Source organism: Quercus robur, chromosome 7 (assembly GCF_932294415.1).
Source record: "Quercus robur chromosome 7, dhQueRobu3.1, whole genome shotgun sequence".
NCBI classification, from domain to species: domain Eukaryota; kingdom Viridiplantae; phylum Streptophyta; class Magnoliopsida; order Fagales; family Fagaceae; genus Quercus; species Quercus robur.
In genome coordinates, this window is record NC_065540.1 from 2,136,559 (window position 1) to 2,156,393 (window position 19,835).

The 19,835-nt window shown below is 33.8% G+C and overlaps 1 protein-coding gene across 1 annotated transcript; it reads right to left on the reverse strand.

Moving 5' to 3' along the window:
• Window positions 1–11,279: 11,279 nt before the first annotated feature.
• Window positions 11,280–13,957, reverse strand: LOC126691689 (protein SODIUM POTASSIUM ROOT DEFECTIVE 3). The gene is made up of 3 exons (XM_050386786.1): window positions 13,123–13,957; window positions 12,040–12,115; window positions 11,280–11,610 (listed from the first exon to the last, which is right to left on the reverse strand). The coding sequence occupies exons 1-3, from the start codon at window positions 13,702–13,704 to the stop codon at window positions 11,432–11,434; spliced, it is 837 nt and encodes a 278-aa protein (XP_050242743.1). The 5' UTR covers window positions 13,705–13,957; the 3' UTR covers window positions 11,280–11,431.
• Between the last annotated feature and the right edge of the window lie 5,878 nt (window positions 13,958–19,835).

Consider the following 19,835-nt stretch of genomic DNA (forward strand, 5'->3'; position numbering starts at 1 on the left):
ACTTTTTTTTTTTTTTTTGGCTGATTAAGAAGCTGACTCACCTATAGCATTTCACTAAATAAGAGAACCATTTCAACTGTACTCCAGTGGACTTAAATAATTTTTCCAGTTTTCGTGCTCTTCAAACTTTTTGAAGATTTTGGTAGAATAACAGTACATATTCAAATTTTCTTAGAATTCTTCAAAGAGAGTAACATCCAAAGGGCTTCCTTTAAGTGGCTTATTATTGAGGAAGCTTTGAATTGACAAAAATAATCAGCAATTACTTTAGTGTCTTTGAGAAATGGGGTTTCAAGTTTCAAAGTTTTCAGAAAGAGTAGTGGGACAAGAAAAGGAATGGAGATTTTGGGTGTGGCCTGATATGGGTCTTTGATGATTTTGTTAGGTTTAAGAAAATGGGGGCTTTGGGATTTATGAATTTGTATTTCAGCTAAATTTTTTGGGTATTTGTGTGTGTGTGTGTGTGTGTTTGTTTCTTAAGAAAATATAGGTTTATGGGTTTGTTGGAGATTGGTTTGTTTACTGGGTTTATGGGTTTGATTTGCTAGAGAATTCGGTGTTGTATGGCTGATTAGTTATTCAATTATGGATTTTGTGAAAATCATGTGGATTAGTTATTTGTTGGAGAATTTGGTGTTTAATGTTTTTTTTTTTTTTTTTTAAATTTTTTTTAATTTTTGGGTTTGTGTTCTTGTTGTTCTTGTTCAAGACACACTTAGATCTCAATTCATGTGATTTTTTATTTTTTTTATTTAGTTAAAATTAATAAATTAATTTTTTTAATTTAGATGCTGACGTGGCATTTTTTAATGTAAAAATAAAAATTATTATTATTATTTTAATAGTTCCTTCTACCGTTAGGACTTTGTTGTTAGGGCACTGACGAAAATGACTAAAATGGATTGCGTTTTTCTAAATAGAGACTAAAAACGGTAAAAATAAAATCTATGAACCAAAGTGGGAATCGCTTGAAAATGTAAGGACGAAAATGTGATTTTCGCCTTAAGGATTTTTTTTTTTTTTTAAATATAAAAAATAAATAACAACTCCATGCCACTTAAAAAAAGAAGAAAGAGAGGGAATTTTTAAAGCACCCAAAAATCTCTATTTATTTTAGTGGCACTTTTGCGGTCTCTCACACCACCACCATTGAGCATCCTAATCACACCACCCACCACCAAAGCCACATATTCAAACCCAATACCCAATACACATACATAACCAATACAAACCTCAAACCCACGGCCAAACCAAAACGTACAGACACGACCACAATCATACCCACACCACCACAATCATACCCACTTCTCAAATCTCAAACCAAATACCAATCCCAAGGACAAAAAAAAAAGGAGGGATCTTTGAGCAGAAAAATAGAAGAAAATAAGGCGGCTATGGTGGTCAGATTGGGTCCAAGGGTGGAAGAGGGGGAGCTCAAGGTGTTCTATACTTCAATTCTATACATTAAAATAATATTTTCTACACATTAAAATAATATATTAATTACTCTCAATCATCCTCATCTTCAACAACAATGGCACAACCACCACTGTCGCAACAACACCGACAACCACCACCGGCACAAACCCACATCCACCAACGCCACCTCAATTTAAAAAAAAAAAAAAAAAAAAAAAAAAAAAAAACACAACCAAAGAGATCGGCACGGCAAAAAACACAACCAAATCAAACAAACCCAAAGGCAAAACCCACCACTGCAGGCCGATTAAGAGAAATCCGATGGTGGGAGGTTCTGATGACGTGGTGGATGGCACGACAAGCTCGGCGGCGTGGCGTGGCGTGGCGTGGTGATCAGGCCATGGGTTGTTGTGGATGTGGTGGGTCGGGTTTGTGTGGCTGTGTTGGTGGACGGCGATCTGAGAGTGTAGATCGGGTTCGTGTGGTGTGGCGTGGCGTGGCTTGATGCTCCGGCCTGAGTTTCGTCGGGTTGTGTGGCTGTGTTGGTGGACGGCGATTTGAGAGTGTAGATCGGGTTCGTGTGACGTGGCGTGGCGTGGCGTGGCGTGGCTTGATGCTTCGGCCTGAGTTTCGTCGGAGAGGGAGGCAGTGACGTGGAGTAGAGAGAGAGAGAGAGAGAGAGAGAGAGAGCAAAGAAATGAAGTGAGAGAGAGAGTTGATACATTTCGGTGAAGGAGATGAGGAGACAGAGGCAGTGGGCCCAACAAGAATAAAAAAGTAATATAAATTATAGTAAAGGTGAACAGTACGCTCTCAAATTTGAGAGCGTACTGTAGCATGTTCCAAAAAAATGGCATATATAAAACACCTGATGAAGCTCATATTTTGGAGTTTGATGTGCCAAATGCCAAATATTATAGCATTTAGCACATTTAGCACACCTGATGAAAGTGCTCTTATAAACACCAACTGACCATTCACAGTTGCCAAAATTTTTTAGAAATACCAACTTGGATGAAGTGTCATTTTGGCTTATCAATCATGAGGATGTAAAATAGCAATTGGGAGGGCAACCCCCAATGCTAGTGCTCTCAAAACCAATCCAACAAGGTCGCCTTCCCTTCAATTTTACCTTTTCTTTTGTTGTCTTTTTGCATGTGATGTCAAAATTAAACTTGTGTTGCTTTTAATGGAGTGAGGTAAACCCATTTAAAATTATAGTACACAATGTCTTCTTTTTTTCCAATAAATATGTGGTTAAAGCATGTATACTTGTGCTTTTAAGTGACCATTTATATAAGACTTTTTAGAGTCCAATTGCCAGAAAAAAACTTGAGTTACTTTTCAAATGGTAGAAATTAGGAATAAATTTAACCCAATGCACTATCTTACGAAAGTGGTGTGAGATACCTAACACATTCCCTACATGTAACCAAATTTCTAAGTCCATGTTTTTTATTCAATACATTTCCCTTCATTTTTAGTTTAGGAACCCTTAGGAAATCCTTTAGTTAATTAAGAGATAAAATGGATTCGACATAAGTGAGTAATCACACCAAGAAAATCCATGGTTAGTGGCAACTCTTAAAAATTGAAAAGATAAGTAAAAGTGACTCACTAATGCACACATATGACCCCAAGTGTCTACACAAGTCACACACTTTACACATGTTTCAAGAGTAGGGGTCAAGTGACAAAATCCGATGTTGATAGCTTGTATAGATTTATTTCTTACTTTATTTGAAAATTAACTTTATGAAATTTCATTATTGTGAAACTTGTGTACAACAATATGTGAGTGACCGCGACTCTGACCCGCCGATTTTTTCTCAAATTGGACCTAACCTACGCGAACGGGTGGGATCGTGATGCTCAAAATGTTGAATTCACTGTAAAATGTACTCCCCCTAGATTGAGGGTCTTACATGGAGTCACCACTTATTTAATTTAAATGGAAAAATAAGAAAACCTTCTCTATAAAAAAATGCTTCTTTTGTATTATTATATATGACAATTTACATCAATTTTGTAACAAAAATTTACAATACTTTTTTAGTCCTAGATACAATCTAAGAAAGTAAATTACATTGCTTTGTTTCATAGTTACATTCTAAAAAATGTAAAATTGCATATACAAAAGCCTAGTCTAGAACTCTTAATCTTGGTTCAGAGGCTAATTTACGAGATGGGAAGGGATTAAGTACCCATCTCACACGGTAAAATCGGTCTTTTAGGTTAAGGTGGCCAATATCATGTCATGTCCAACAAATACAAACAATATAACATATAAACATGTTAATTTGCAAGAATTGTAGGCAAATATGTGTTGGAGAATTTAACATAAAGAGCAACAAAAAGTGAAATTTGTTAGATAACAATGTAAATGAAAAGATAGCATGAAAGTAATGGCATGTTCATCCAAGAAATTAATGTAAACAAGGAATTCCTAGCCTAGACATGTTCATATAAGCATGTGAAGGAAAACAAAATCGTCATGTTATTTGTCATCAACATAATTGCAAAGAGAAAAACAAAACATTTAAGCATACTTGATCATCCAAGCAATTATGAAAAAAAAAAAAGTAAAGAGAAATCCCTTAGACATGTTCATCTAGAGAAAATCAAAATACTTAGACATGTTCGTTTAAGCATTTAAAAAAAGTAAAACAACTACCTAGACATGTTCATCTAAGCATTCAAGAGAAAGTTGTGCATTAGCCTAGAAGTGTTTATCTAAGCATTCAAGAAAAAGTTGTGTATTAGCCTAGAAGTGTTCATCTAAGCGTGTAAAAGGAATATCAATGAAATATATAGGCATGTTCATCCAAGCATATCATGAAAGAAACAAATAATGACTTGGAAGCATTTATTCAAGCATGTGCAGAAACTTAAAGAACACAATTAACTACTTACCAGCGTAGAGCATAAATTAAAAGGGGAAGTGATCACTTAAAGGGCTAGGGAGAAAGGAAGGAAGTACTTAACTACAACCAAAGTAAGAACAATGGTTGCACTGCGGCTTTTCTTTTCTGCTTTCTCACTAGCTCTCCAGAGAGAATGGGATCCAGAAAGTAGAAGAGGTATTCTGTATTTATAGGGGAAGAGATGGCTTAGCTTTAAAGCTAAGTTATTAGCTTTCTTCTGAAGCTAAGGGAGGAGATAAACCTGTTTAAATAATCTGGAACGGATTTGGTGTTGATCCCTATTTGACTTTTGAAAGGAAGTTGAAGATGATACTGAACTTGTGTTATCTATCTTCTGCACCTGTTTCGTATTTTGGCTCTAACTTTCTGTTCAAAATTCCAATTGATTTGGGATTGGTTTTTTTTTAAATTAAATTCAATTCTCTACAGCTTTTCCAGAAATAGAGAAAACCAAATTTCAAATTTTTCCAGGCCAAAAATGCGATTTAAGTTGCTGCTGGAAATAGTAACGTTTTTTGAGCATTTTTCTGTTTTTTGAAAATTTTCATAGAATGTATTTGTTTCTCTATCAAACTTATTTTTCAAAAGCTTTCTTCTGAAACTAAGGGAAGGGATAAGCCTATTAGATAAGCTTGAACATATTTGATGTTGATCCCCATTTGAAATTTTGAAAGAAAATTGAAGATGATGTTGAATTTGTGTCATCTTCTGCACCTGTTTCGGATTTTAGCTATAACTTTCTGCTCAAAATTCCAATTGGTTCAGGATTAATGAAATTCAATTTTCTACAACTTTTCCAGAAATAGAGAAAACCAAATTTCAACGTTTTCCCGGCCAAAAATGCGATTCAAGTTGCTGTTGAGAATAATAACGTTTTTTATTTATTTATTTTTTTATAGCATTTTCATTTTTCTTTTTTGAATTTTTTCATGGATCATATCTTTTTCTCTGTCCCTTTAAAAAAAAAAAAAAAAAAAAAAATAGATAAGATGCCATAAAGGAAAACATTTTTTTTTCTTAAAAAAAAATGAAGTAAAATGAAATCCAATAAAAAATCACACTTAATTAATTTTAAATTAATTCTTGTGAGAACCAATCAAAATTAAGTGTTTTAAATAGGACATGATCGGGCCCATCGTGTAGGTGAGCCATGATCGTTGAAAATAGTTTGCATGATAACTTTTGATCAGGTGATCCGATCAAAGCCCATGGCATACCATTATGATCATTAAAGTATCAAGATTTGTTTTGTATCACAAATTTGAAGATCTACCTATTGGTTAAATGCAAGTTGTAAAATGGGGTGTTTACACAATAATGATTTATTAGCTTGGATTCAAACATCCCATATTCCAACTCAAGACAAAGGACTCTAATTCACCATGATTTCAATTGCTTTGAGTTACACAGTTTGAGGAGGGGGTGATATCTCATGACTGGGTTGACTTGTAGAGAATCCAGATGGCAGTGTCCTAACATTATCATTCTTTGATGGCAATTATGCATGATGAGGGGGATTATTAGGTGACCATGTAGAAGGCCCAGATGGTAGCCTCCCAAAATTATCAGTCATCCCGAAATTATCAGTCTTTGATAGTAATTGTGGATGATGAGGGGGATTAGTGGGTGACCACGTAGAGGGCCCAGATGGTAGCATCCCGAAATTATCAGTCTTTGATAGCAATTGTGGATGATGAGGGGGATGATTGGGTGACCACGTAGAGGGCCCAGATGGTAGCATCCCGAAATTATCAGTCTTTGCTAGCAATTGTGCATGATGAGGGGGATGATTGGGTGACCACGTAGAGGGCCCAGATGGTAGCATCCCGAAATTATCAGTCTTTGATAGCAATTGTGGATGATGAGGGGGATGATTGGGTGACCACGTAGAGGGCCCAGATGGTAGCATCCCGAAATTATTAGTCTTTGATAACAATTGTGCATGATGAGGGGGATTAGTGGGTGACCACGTAGAGGGCCCAGATGGTAGTATCCCGAAATTATCAGTCTTTGCTAGCAATTGTGCATGATGAGGGGGATGATTGGGTGACCACGTAGAGGGCCCAGATGGTAGCATCCCGAAATTATCAGTCTTTGATAGCAATTGTGGATGATGAGGGGGATGATTGGGTGACCATGTAGAGGGCCCAGATGGTAGTATCCCGAAATTATTAGTCTTTGATAGCAATTGTGGATGATGAGGGGGATTAGTGGGTGACCACGTAGAGGGCCCAGATGGTAGTATCCCGAAATTATCAGTCTTTGCTAGCAATTGTGCATGATGAGGGGGATGATTGGGTGACCAGGTAGAAGGCCCAGATGGTAGCATTCCAAAATTATTTGCCTTTGATGGCAATTTTGCCGGATGAGGGGGATTATTAGGTGACCATGTAGAGGGCCCAGATGGTAGCATCCCGAAATTATCAATCTTTGATGGCAATTGTGCATGATGAAGGGGATTACCAAGTGACCATGTAGAGGGCCCAGACGGTAGCATTTCTTCAAATTTTGCTAATCTTCTAGCCTTTGCTGGGTAGGAGGACAAGCCCAAAACTATTACAAGCATAAAGACTATCCCAAACAATTTTTGACTAGTTGCTACCATGTTGTTTGTGCTTCTCTCCATATGATTTTAACAATATCTTCTTTTATTTCTCTACAAATAACTTGTTGTCCCTTAAATAGGAAATGATTATCTTCTCTCATTCATATTCTTATAACACTTGTCATATTTATGTAACACTTGTTATGTTCTTGTAACAACATATTGCATGCTCTTGTAACACTTGTCATTTCATGTAACACTTGTCTTATAACACTTGTCTTGTAACACTTGTCATATTCATGTAACACTTGTCACATTCAAAATCTCTTCATATTGTGTACTAATTACTATTAATTACTAGCTATACTTAACTCGGTGATGAATTGAATTTTCATTAATATTAACACTGACAGGGGAAATCAAATCGATATCCCCTCATCTTACCATTTCCATTTACTAGCCCTCTTTTCATATTCTATCTCTGTTCAAATTTCGTAATAATTACTAGTAATAACAAACTAATCTTAATTTGGGAAAAATGGATGGTAATTAAGATGAACATTGATTGGAGGTAGTCCAATTAATATCCTCTCATCCTTATCAATTATTTTTCACAAAATTGTGACCTTAACAATTATATCTTTAGTTATGCTCACTTTTACAAGCTTTTGTTAGATGATAAAACAAAATTAACTCACAAAGAATAACTTTAGTAAAATATGTGATATGAGTGGTGGTGGAGTTTGTATTTTATATAGAGCGCATTAAAGGACTAAAAAAAATGTTTCATTTGTAATTAAAATAAAACAAACATCAACAAATAAAATAATTGAGAGAATATTTGAACATGTGATACTAGAGCACACACACTCATGATGCATGGTTTTGTGTGGTGTTGTAGTGGCATATATGAAATAGTAGGATAACCTGGATGTTTATTCTTAGGAGATCTATTATTTTGAATGATTATTGTAAATTTTTAGTAAAAAATGTCTACTTATATATGTTAAGCTTACGCTTAACTGTACAAAATTCTTGAAAAAAAAAATTACATATGAAGGAATTTGCATTATAGCATCCAAATGGGAAATGTTCACTTAAACTTGCTTGAGCATTTCAAGAATTTCAATGTTTAGAATTGTTTTGTGAAGGGGGATTGACCTTTGGGGAAAAGGAGCATGGATAGGGCGCCTCTCAATCTTACTAGACTTAGACTAAAAGAACTCATCACCTCTTTTTATTTTGTGAGATTCATCTTGTTTATAGTCTTTAGAAATATTATTTTCAATAATTTTCCACTTACAAAAAATAGTTACAAACTTAACATGACCCACTTTATTCTTAAAGGAACCACAATCACCTACACTAAACTGACTTTAGGGATTAGGTTGTGATTGAACTAAAAACTTACCATTTTCTATTGTGCTCAAGGATGTGGTTAATTTAATGAGGGTGCTCCTAATTTCCTTTTATGGCCTAACAGTGTTAATTTTTAACAGTGGCTTGAGTTTGCATGAATTGTTGCAACGTGTCCTCAAGACTCTTCTTTCGAGAGGATTGTAAGGAACAAAATTAGGAGAACCTTGAGTAAGAAGTGCAACCACACTATCATTTCTCAAACTAAAATTTGTTAGATTCCTCCACCCTTGACTATATTTCTCCGAATAGGGGGAAGGATATTGCTTTTTTCACCATGTTTATAACATTTACTTGATCATATAACATTTTTTTAAAGGTTGGAGTTGTAGGATATTCATTTGTAGGGTGTTCCTTGTTCTTACAAATTCTACAAACCTAATAAAGTTTAGGCACGACAAGGATAGAGCAAAGTTATAACAATCCAAGAAAAAGTATTAGCCACATTTACATTATACCCCATAAGGACTAATCTAGTCACAATTAGTGCTCCTTGTGGTTGTTAATAAAGTCCATAATAACTTAGTTTATGTTTGATGTGAGACTCGACACACAACCACACAAAACACACTCAATCTATATTTAATCAATCTAGGGTATCACAAAAGTCACCAAGACTAAGCCAATAAAGGTCAAGTCAATGAGGAAGCCCAATAGATAGGGCGGAGAATGCATGCACTAGTCGATGAAGAAAAACTGCAAATGGCCTACGGAGGAATTTAAGTGCACATTAGAAAAAGAGGTTTGCAATCGTCACTTTCGTGCTTTGATAAAAATAACCCTACTGATAAGTAACAAGATCCTCTCTCAATTTTGATCATTTCACGATAAAGATTTTATTTTATGTTATTTAATAATATACATATTGTCACGGCATTAAAATAATTTTAAATGATATAACAGTACCTATACTTTTAAATTTATAAAATTAATCTTAACTATGAAATGAAATGAATTCATTTCAAATGAACGATAGCCATTTTCCCACTAACTAGAATAGACCGGTAGTGGTAGAGTGAGTGATGAGTTGTTTTATGACTATTTATGGTACATTTTAACCGTTGCTATTTTGCTCAAGATAATGATGTGCTCTTTGAAGATGCAAGTATGAAGTTCCGACATAGCTGGCTGGGCTCCAAAGCTAGATTGGAGTGGTCAAAACGATTAACCTGACACAACCAATAATTCTTGGCCCATTGAGTCATACACCATAACTTAACTATGGCCTTTGTACTTGTCATCTTACCAATACAATGACCAGCCATATATGCTTTAGTTTGTGCCATGTGCAACCTCTTTATTGCCTCACTATCGACAACTTGGGACCAAAAAATGCTTTACCGCTGGGACACGAAGAACAAATTCATACAGAGAGAAGAAAAAAAAATTGTGGCAAAGCTTAATACTTGTTTTAGTAGATTGTTGGCTCCTTTTTACCACCAACTCACCTATTCTCCCTTTCCTTTCCTTTCATTTAATTTTTTTTTTTGGGGAGTTGAAAGGCTCATCTTTAGTGTGATTTTGCCTCAAAAAATGAGAACAAAATTTAATTACAGTTCCTGAGAGCAACAAATTAGCCAATTAGGTAATAAACTTATATACAACACTTTAGATGTAGTATAATAAGTTTCTCAATTGTATTCAAACACTTGGTTGTTTTGAATTTAACCAAGAAATCTAATGTAATAAACTTAAAGTTACTTTATCTAAGTCTGACCCTCTAACAAAGGGCATTAAAAAGAGTTGGATAAGAAAGCAGCCTGGCAGCTTATTTATTTATTTATCAAACTCACCTAAATTTTGTCTGAAATATGATATGCTTTGGCGAATAAGCCAACTTTTTTTTCATTTTGGCTAAAAAGCAACAAAATGGGGCGGCCCAAAAGTAAGCATAGGGATTTGACTTTTGACTTTTGACTTTTGAGAGGAAACCAAATGCTGCCATGGGGTTTCCATTGAACAAAATAAAGAGAATTTTTACGGTATTCAAAGATAAACTTTTCTTCATTCAGTGCTCAGTACCTTTACATAAAAGGCCAGTCTTTTTCATTCTTACATAAAAGCAAATGACAAATATGTAACTTTACAGTCATTATTTTCTAAACGGGACATTTTTTTTTTTTTTTGGGTAGAAAGGAAATAACATTAAACACTAAACAGAAACAACACGTTCATAGGCCACCCCGACAGAATCAAAACTCTATATACGGGACTTAGATCATTACTTGAATATGTTTTCAAAAAGAAGAAGATCATTACTTGTATATAAATTTTACATACGTGAAATGATGTTGTATGTACTTGTTATATATAAGATTATTGTTAAAGATATATTCGCCCGCATTAGTATAGACTAAAACTCAATCTTACTTTGTATGCAAGTTAAGTGTCTTATATTACAATAAACTTAATATGTGTATATATATAGTAGGTTAAACCCTAGACTAACTTTATGCTAATTATAATTAATAGATTTGTAGTATTAAGTATGAGACTTGACTTACACATAAAATAAGATTAGGCTTGAGTCTATACTAATAGGCTAATATATTTCTAACAAATATCGTCTCAAACACTACTATCCTAAAAAATCTCATCTCTTTTTCTTTTTTCCTTTTTGGGTTTTTTAAAGGCAAAGGCCTTGGTCAGTCTAATCTGACCTGCTTTCAAATTCAAGTTCAGATGTAAAAAGTATATGGTTTTTGCCGGGATGCATTGCCTCTATATAATTGATTAATTTCAAACCATAACAAGAAGCAAGAATACATGGTCCTTTGAGTTAATAAACAAACTTTACTCTTCCCCAAACACCCTACCAGAGAATAAATATGGTAGAGACGAAAAAATAAGTTGTTGGGAAGCACAAAGGCATGGTAGTATTATAGCAAAACCATGGTCCATGGGGAACATGGGATGGGAAAAAGCTATAGCTAAGCATATTTCTGCTTTGGTTAGAATACCTTAAAAGAAGAAGAAAAAAAAAAAGTTCCCACTCTTTTCTTGCAAATAGAAGCAAATGTTACAAATTCTTCTAGCATAATAACTGGCATTTACACTAAATTAAGTATTTGTTTCTCACATAACCCATAGCAGAATTTCCTGATTTTCTCACTAGCTAACTCTTTCTTTACTTCTTGGTTTCAACATTATTAGACCCACCAGCTGGGGCAGAAGTTGCAGAAATTGAAGAGGGCCAAAACTGAGCATTCTTCACCTTTGACACACTTGCCAGAACGCTTACTGGGGTCACATCTCCAATAATTGTTACCTTTTTCGCTGCAAAGTCTATGTTGAATGATGTCACTCCTGTTCACATAATTAACTTCCATAAATGTTTTTATTTTTTGGTTATAAAAACTGATACATATATTACACATTTTTTAAAAAAACTAAAATCAAGTTAAAAACATGATTTCGGTTCAAAAAATAGGTGTGTAATAAGGTGTGTACGTAATAAACACTGTCAGTTTATTTTGGTAAAAGATATTAATAATTTGTTTTGGCAAAAGATTTCATAACATCTGAAACTTCTAAGATAACCTCGAAATTAGTACCTGTAAAAACATGAAAAAAATGAAGGACGAAAAATCTGACCCACCTAAGTACAACTGGTCTATTGCAGATAAGAAAGATGGAGTTTTGACAAAAAGAGTGGCAGGCTAGTAAAATTTCTCAAATTGATGGCTTGACAAAACCTAAGAAGTAACGGATAGAAAGTCATATTCATATGCATACCTTCCATTCTAGAGAGATGTTTCCTTACTTTTCCTTCACAGCCTTTGCAGTGTAGTGACACCCTCAACACCACAACCTGCATGAGAACAATATCATTAATTTCATCAACCCGTCACTGTAAACTCTATCAATATTAATGTTAAAATGTGATTTAGTAAATTTGCTTGTACTTTCAACCAAACCAACTCAATTTCAAGAATGTAAGACTCAGTAAATCATTTCATTATCTGACGTAGATTTAAAAAGTAAGATCACTCCAAAACTTATCTAATAGCAATTGGGTTTTCTTTTTTCTTTTTCCTAGAACTAGAAGAAGCCAACTAGCCAAGCTCAACCTCAAAGGATGGGTGGTGGCTCAAATCCGAACTCCTCCCTTTGTGGGGAGCTGGAGAGACCATTAAAAAAGGCCCAAAGTGACTTTAGTAACATTAAAATATCAATCCCACAAGCTGAACTTTCTAGTTTTTCCTTTTCCTTTCCTCTTTTGAACTGACACAGGGAGAAGCTTCAATTTATTATTAGAAAAAAAAAAAAAAAAAATATTTTGCAACAACCTGTCGTATCCATCCATTTAAGCTTGCATCTTTAAAACAGTAAGATTAATTTGAGATGCCCACTTCAATTCTCATTTCTTGAGCAATAGTATATGAAAATGAAAACTTCAAGAATATTGATAGATCATATTGTACTTAATGTTTAGATAAATAAAATTTCCTCTCTTTTCTCCCAAAATAATAATAATAATAATAATAATAATAATAATAATAATAATAATAATAATAATTATAATTAATTAATTAAACAGAAGCAAGATGCAAAATTTAGATTTAGATTGTAATAAAAAAAAACATACTTTGCAACAAGCTGTTGCATCCATTCAATTTAAGCTTGCACCTTTAAAACGACCAGAGTTGAAACACCATATATGCAAATCCCAATTCTCATTTTTTTGAGCAATAGTATATATATGCAAAACAATAAATTCAATAATGTTAATAGATCATACTAATTAATTAAATAGCCTGGCTATCATGTCTGCCTTGTCTTTCATGCATAAGAATGAAAAGGAGATTGAGAACAAACCTGATCAGGCGAAGAGGTTTTTGAGCTAGACGACGAAGAGGAAGAGGGTTTTGAAGCATTGGATTCATCTTGATTTACAGCTTGAGTTATCTTCTTTTCTTCAACCGGAACCAATGCCAAAACTGGGTCGCTATCCGATAAGGCCGTATCGCTCAACAAGTATCTAGACGAACCAGGAGGTGTGATTAAATCACCAACTGGTTTAGTCCAACGCTTGGTTATAATATCAGTTGGCTGAGAAGAGTTCTTGTTGATAATATGATGATCAGTTAGCTTAGCCACACTTTTCTTCTTTTCATCAATTGGCTTGGTGGAACTTTTCTTCTTGTTATGGTCAGCTGGCTTTGAAGAAGAAGAAGAGCTTTTCTTGGTCTTTTGGAGTTGACGGTAAGGTTTTGGATTGATAGGTGGCTGAGAAGAGCAGGGAGCGGAGAGAGTTCTAGAGCTTCTATTTGCATCTCTGATTATTGGGTTGTGGCGGTCGATGGCTCGGCCGCCGAGTTGAATTGTGGATGAAGAGGAACATGATGCTTCTTCCATGCTCATACATATGGCCGTTGAGGCTTGGGATGTGCACAACATTTTTATGCCCTTTAATCTTTGAATAATGCTAACAGATGGAACTAGTGGTTTAGAGAATCTGCATATGATTGAGAGAGAGAGAGAGAGAGAGAGAGAGAGAGCTAGAGTATACAATTACAAATTTGGTGGCTCTGTGTTCTTGTAAAAAAAGTTGGTTCTTTTGCTTTTAAGCCTGAACTAAAGAGAGAGAGAGAGAGAGAGAGAGAGAGAGTTTTGAAAGTTTACACATTAGACTTCTGTGTGGAGTAATAATTCATTGTGCCTATAATCCTTTATTATGCCAGTGATGTTTGTCGAGTGTGATAACGGTTTACAAACTTGACCGTGTAAATGTTTTGGTAATTATTGGAGATGGTGATGACATAATGGTTATTGGCTTTTTTTTCTTCTTCTAAAGAAACGGATATAACATGGGACTCCATGTATTTCTCTCCCATCTTAATGCCTACTTTTTGTCCATAGATAAAATTCTGGTGGGTAATTATTGAATACTTTCGAAGTATCATAAATGCATTTTTTTTTCTCTCACATAATTGTGGGTCTCATTAACTAAATTTATTGTGAGAGGAGTGAATACGTATTTATGGTATAGCAAAACTTATGTACAGCATCTTAGGTGCTGTTCCTTAAATTTCATTTTAAAAATTTTGTCATGTGGCTACTTAACTTAAAAAATACACTTCCATCCAATTAAAAAAAAAAAAACACACATGACAGAATCTTAAGAGAGGAACCTAAGGAACAGCACATAAGTACTGTATCTAAGTCTTACTTTTTATGGTACTCTCAAAGTATTCAATGATTTTTCAATTTTGATACAATACATTTAGTTCCCTAATTAAATTTAAACACATAGTTATAATAAATTTAATTATTTTTGAAAAAAAAAAAATTGTGCAATGTGATAGCTTTGATTATGAGAACACTCTTTTTAGTTTTTCCCTAGCAACTATTCTAGACGAGGACTTCTAATTTTAATAATACAACCTAAACTAAATAGGCATTTTTACTTGCAAGAGACTATACATTCAACAAGTTATAATTCAAAGTTTACAGAGGGGTTTTATAAATAGTCTTTGGCATTTTATAAAATCATAGGGGTTTTTATTTTTTCCTGAATTAAAAACTCCTAATGCTTTTTCTGCTAAACAATTAGCCTAATTGACAATAGAAGTACAAGAGAAATTAGAGGAAATGAAGGTCACTTGAGGACAGAAAAAAAACAGCGTTCTTTATGAGATTCAACCAACATTTCCGTAGTTTTAATGAATGAAAATGATGTACTATCTATGATTGCTTTATCTATGATTGCCATATTTTTACGGTGTATGAGTTTTTGGTAGTACTTCTCCCACTTAAAAAAAGAAAAGAAAACAAAGAAGAAGGGTTGTTGGGAGTATAATTGATCTTGACATTTCAACTGTGATGTATTAAGCTTGAGACTTGCCAAAATATTATTTTTGAGAAAGTAGGAGCTCCATGGAATTGAGTAGGGTGGTTGTGTTCACGTGTCAAGTTCGGGTCGTATTGACTCTTGAGTATTCGACTATATTGGTTAACACTAATCCGACATGTTTATTAAACGGGTCAAGATTTCTTAACTCTAACACGACTTATTTATTAAACGGGTTAGCCGTGTTAACCCGTTTATAAGAATTTATCAAAGCACAAAAAAATATATATAAATTTTTGTATTAACCAAATTGATATGAACTATGAAAAACCAAACAAATAGATTTTTTCAAATATAAAATTCAGAACTAACGAGTAATTGCTTTACAATAAGCAATTACAATATATCAAATAATCACAAAAATTAATAAGTTTATATACTTAGGATTTGGAGGGTATATTGTTAAAATGTTATTTAATTAAACGGGCCAGACAAATTCCATGGGTTGGAAACGAACAAGACACGTTTATTAAACATATCAATTGTATCAACTCAAATATGACACGAATCTGTTAAGTTTCAACTCATAATCTACTAATTTAGTGTTTAGTCGTGTCGAATTTTGCCACTTCTAGAATTGAGTCACTTTATCATAAGGCTCTATTACATTTGCCTGCCAATTCTTTTAAAAAAAAATCCTTGCATTCAAGAAGTCTACAGAGGTGGTTATATGTACCTGAGCCTCAATCATAAGGGGAGAAAGGAATTCATTCTCTTGAGTCTTGATATGTAACTCATAGAAGCAATTAATTCAGCTATTGATTATAGCATAAATGCACTTTAATGCTCTGATTGATACTTGATACTACTCTCTTCTTTTTTTCATTTTCTTAATTCTCTTTGTATTCTTTAGTTAATGCTGGTGTTAGTCATATTTAATTAATTGAAGAGCGTGTTGGAGCTCCATATTCAAAACTAAAGACATGTATTTATGAAGTTCTTTTCAAGCGTGCCTTCGTTTTGCAATTTCCTTTTCCAAGATAGGGTTTACATAAGGTGATCGGAAACAGAAAGCACAAATGTGCAAAACCAGGGCAAATATATGTTTAATAATGACAATATAATTTAAGTTTCTTGGTTTGAATGTGCGTGGACTTCCCGTGAAACTTTCATGTGGTGATTCAGATTTACAAACTTTACAGAATAAAATTCACTGTTTCTGATGAAGAAACATGACTGAATACTGTCAGTTAATGTGTGCCTGTTGGCCTGTGGGTATGGCCTACAAATTAATATTTTACTTATTAAACACTTCGCAAGAAGTTTGTCCAGAAATTTTAATATTTGAACAGAAACATAAGGGTCAGATGAGACAGAGCAACGGCTAAATAACCAGCAACAGCTTCATGTGCTAAGCTTATTGAATTTGTACTAGACTTGAGCATGGTTTTTGCATTAAAATTTTCAAGTTCTTTGTTTTTTTCCTGACTAGAAAACGATAGTTCAAGTTCTTAAATATGTTATAGTAAGTAGACGTGTCAAAACGGGTGAATCGGGTCGGGTTTAGGTCGAATCAATCGGGTTTCGAGTCAAGTTGACCTGTATTTTTCAAACAAGTTTATTTTTTTATTTATTAATTTTTTTTTCAATTACAAAAACAAATCATTGACAACCTGTTTAGATAAAATGAATAAAATCAATTAAGCAAATGAACTACACTTAATGTCATTTGTTAATATCCTTCCAATTCTAACAGTTTTGAGCATAACAAAAATTATTTATAGTCATAAATTCATGATGGTAAAAGTCTTTAATATTAATAGTTCACTGTTAAAATGCATATAATTACAAGTTTACATCTTCAAAAAGAGATAGATCTTAAAACAAACAAAATAAGTAAGCCAGCAAAGTAGCAAGTCATCGGTCTTCTTAAGTGTACATGTTCCTGTTGCATTTAAAATAATAGTAAAGTTGGATTATTTAGAAAGATAAACTAAACAAAAAAAGATTTAAAAATAAACATAACAGGTTAAGTAAAAAAAAAAAAAAGTAAATATTTTATAAGAATTACACTTCAATTTCAATCTACTCAACATTGGTAGCAGATTTAGCACTACAAATATTCATACTTGCAAATTGTAGCTCAAGTTGGCCAATTTCATCAGCATCTTCATCTACAATACAATATTTTAATATAACTTACTGTACTATGAAAGCAAATCAATAAAGAAATGAAATTGTATAATTATGACTATAAAAAAATTAAATTACCTTCAAATCCATATAGCTAACTTTTAATACACAACGTAACTTCCACATTCTCAAGTAAAAGACGTGATTGATACGGAGTAAGAATTTTTTTCCCAGTGCTAAAACTTGATTTAGAAGCAACAATGGTTATCGGAATGCTCATGAGATCTCGTGCCAATAAAGAGAGCTTTGGAAACCAATTGTAATGCTCTTTCCACCAAGAGAGAACTTCCAACTTTGAATTTTTCTTAAGTCTAGGCTCTTCTAAATACAAGTCTAACTGAGATTTTTTTTGTTTTGGCACCACGACCACTTTCATAATGATCAAATTCCTAATCATTAAAAAAAATTGCAATGAAAAATAAGGCACAGACGCGCAAGAGACAAGAGTAGAGGAACTGAATTGAGAAAGATTTGGGGCCCTTTGTGGTTTGGTTTGTCACGTTTCAACTTTCATGTTTGTGCATTGTGCCTTTGGCTTAGGACTATAGCTAGTATTGAATGAGATTTTATTTTATTTTTTATTTAATGGTTGTCTTGAAAGTCTTGTGTTGTCTTGTCTCATTCTCTCGTGTCATGTTTGTGAAGTTTAGCTCTTATTGGTTGTGATGAAGCTCAAATATCATTCTCTCATGTCATGTCTTGTCTGTTGTTTTACTTGTTTATATCTATAATATATTGACTATTGGTTTTGGTATTTTGCGCTTTATGCACCTAGTATCAGGGCGTAGTCTAAATATTTTTTTAGCGAATTTTTTTTTAACGGGTCGGGTCACAGGTTATCTGGGTCAGGTCAGGTTGACCCGCAAAAAAGGATCGGGTCATGAGTCAACCCGTTTTTGCTTCGGATTAAAAAAAAAAAAAAAAAAGTTGAGTTCGGGTCGGGTCGGAAAATTCTGACCCGTATTGACATGTCTAATAGTAAGTATCTCTTGTAAGGAAGAAACTCAAAAAGGAAAAAGAAAGTCCTAATAAGACTATTCATTTACCAACTCTATTAAAGGCACACCTAGCATAGTACACCAAAATGAATTTAAGGTCTTCGGAGTTTAAAGCAATTCTTCCTTTGAAGAAGAATATATACCAAAGTATATAGAATAAGGGATGGCCAGCAACAAAAAGTTGTGAAAATATTGGTGCTGTCAAACTCAGATCTAAGTTGGTCATAATTGGGGTTATATGTGGTAGTTTACTTGTAATGATACTTTTTATAATGTCAAATTTCTATAATTCAACCATCTTCTCTTTCTCCTTCACAATATACTTATCAAAGAAATAAAGTTAGACGTAATAAATAAAAAATAAAAAATTTTGTTCTTGTCCAATTTCATTCCCATTAAATTCTCTCTAGTCTACCATGTAGTAAAGTCTCTCTCCTATGATATTGATTCCCATGGTAGTTGAAATGGATTAAAATTAGGTGGTCCAACTATGTCATTGCATTTACATGTCTCCATGGTTGGAAAATTTTATTTTTATTTCAAAAAAATAGTCGTTTCCACGTGAAAGGGTGCCGACTGTAACAAAGATGTAAAGAAAGGCTTCTACAGGGAAATCTTTGGTGCAACATTATTTCAATTCTAATGGAACAAATGCTGCCAGATAGTAAGGAATATATCTTTCATGTGGAAAGATGAGACACAAAGCAACTTTGTTTTCTCCACCCATCAATTCATATTCTCCCTCGCAAGCTTATGGAATCAGATGCTTCAATGGCTTTCTTCTCTTCTTTTTCGCTCTCTTTGTATCTCTCTAGCTGCCTAACCTTGCCTAGTTGAGAATCCCAACTTCAGACGATTCCTTATTTGTCCCTACGCTTTCATTGACCACCATCTCTCGCACAAGCCATCTAGTTAGATATCTTTATGCATATACATATAATTCTATAGTTACAATAATAAGGAAACAAGTGTGTTTAATCCCTAGTTCTCTTTGTAAAGTAAAGAAAGTAATGGCGCTAAAAAAAAGATGTATGGTGTTTCCATTTCATACAGCATCACACTCACATTGTGTGGTACAGTTGGGTGTTACCCACACATTGTGAATATGATGTACTATGGAATGGAAATATAATATACTTTTACGACATAGAATTATTTGTGATGTAGGAGTATACGGCATGACACAAGGGATTGACATGTTAAAAGGCCAGGAAAGCCTAACAATGTGTTTGGAAGGTTAGAGGGAGAGAAGCATAGAGGAAGAAAAGGAGAGGAGAGTGGAAGAGTATTGATATAATAATTGGTAAGTGTGACCCTTTTTTGCTACTTTTAAAGATTTAAATACTCATTGGAGGAAATTTGACAATTTTTTTTTTCTTTTTTTTATAAATGTAAATGGAACTCAAATATTACATGTTGCAAGTATTACTTGTCTGGCATCATTTGGCAACGACTTTGTTACTTACAATGTATTTAAAAGAGCTAGACTTTTTCTAGTGGAAGATTAAGTGGGTCCAGATTCCAGTTAGCATTCGAAGTCCAAAATT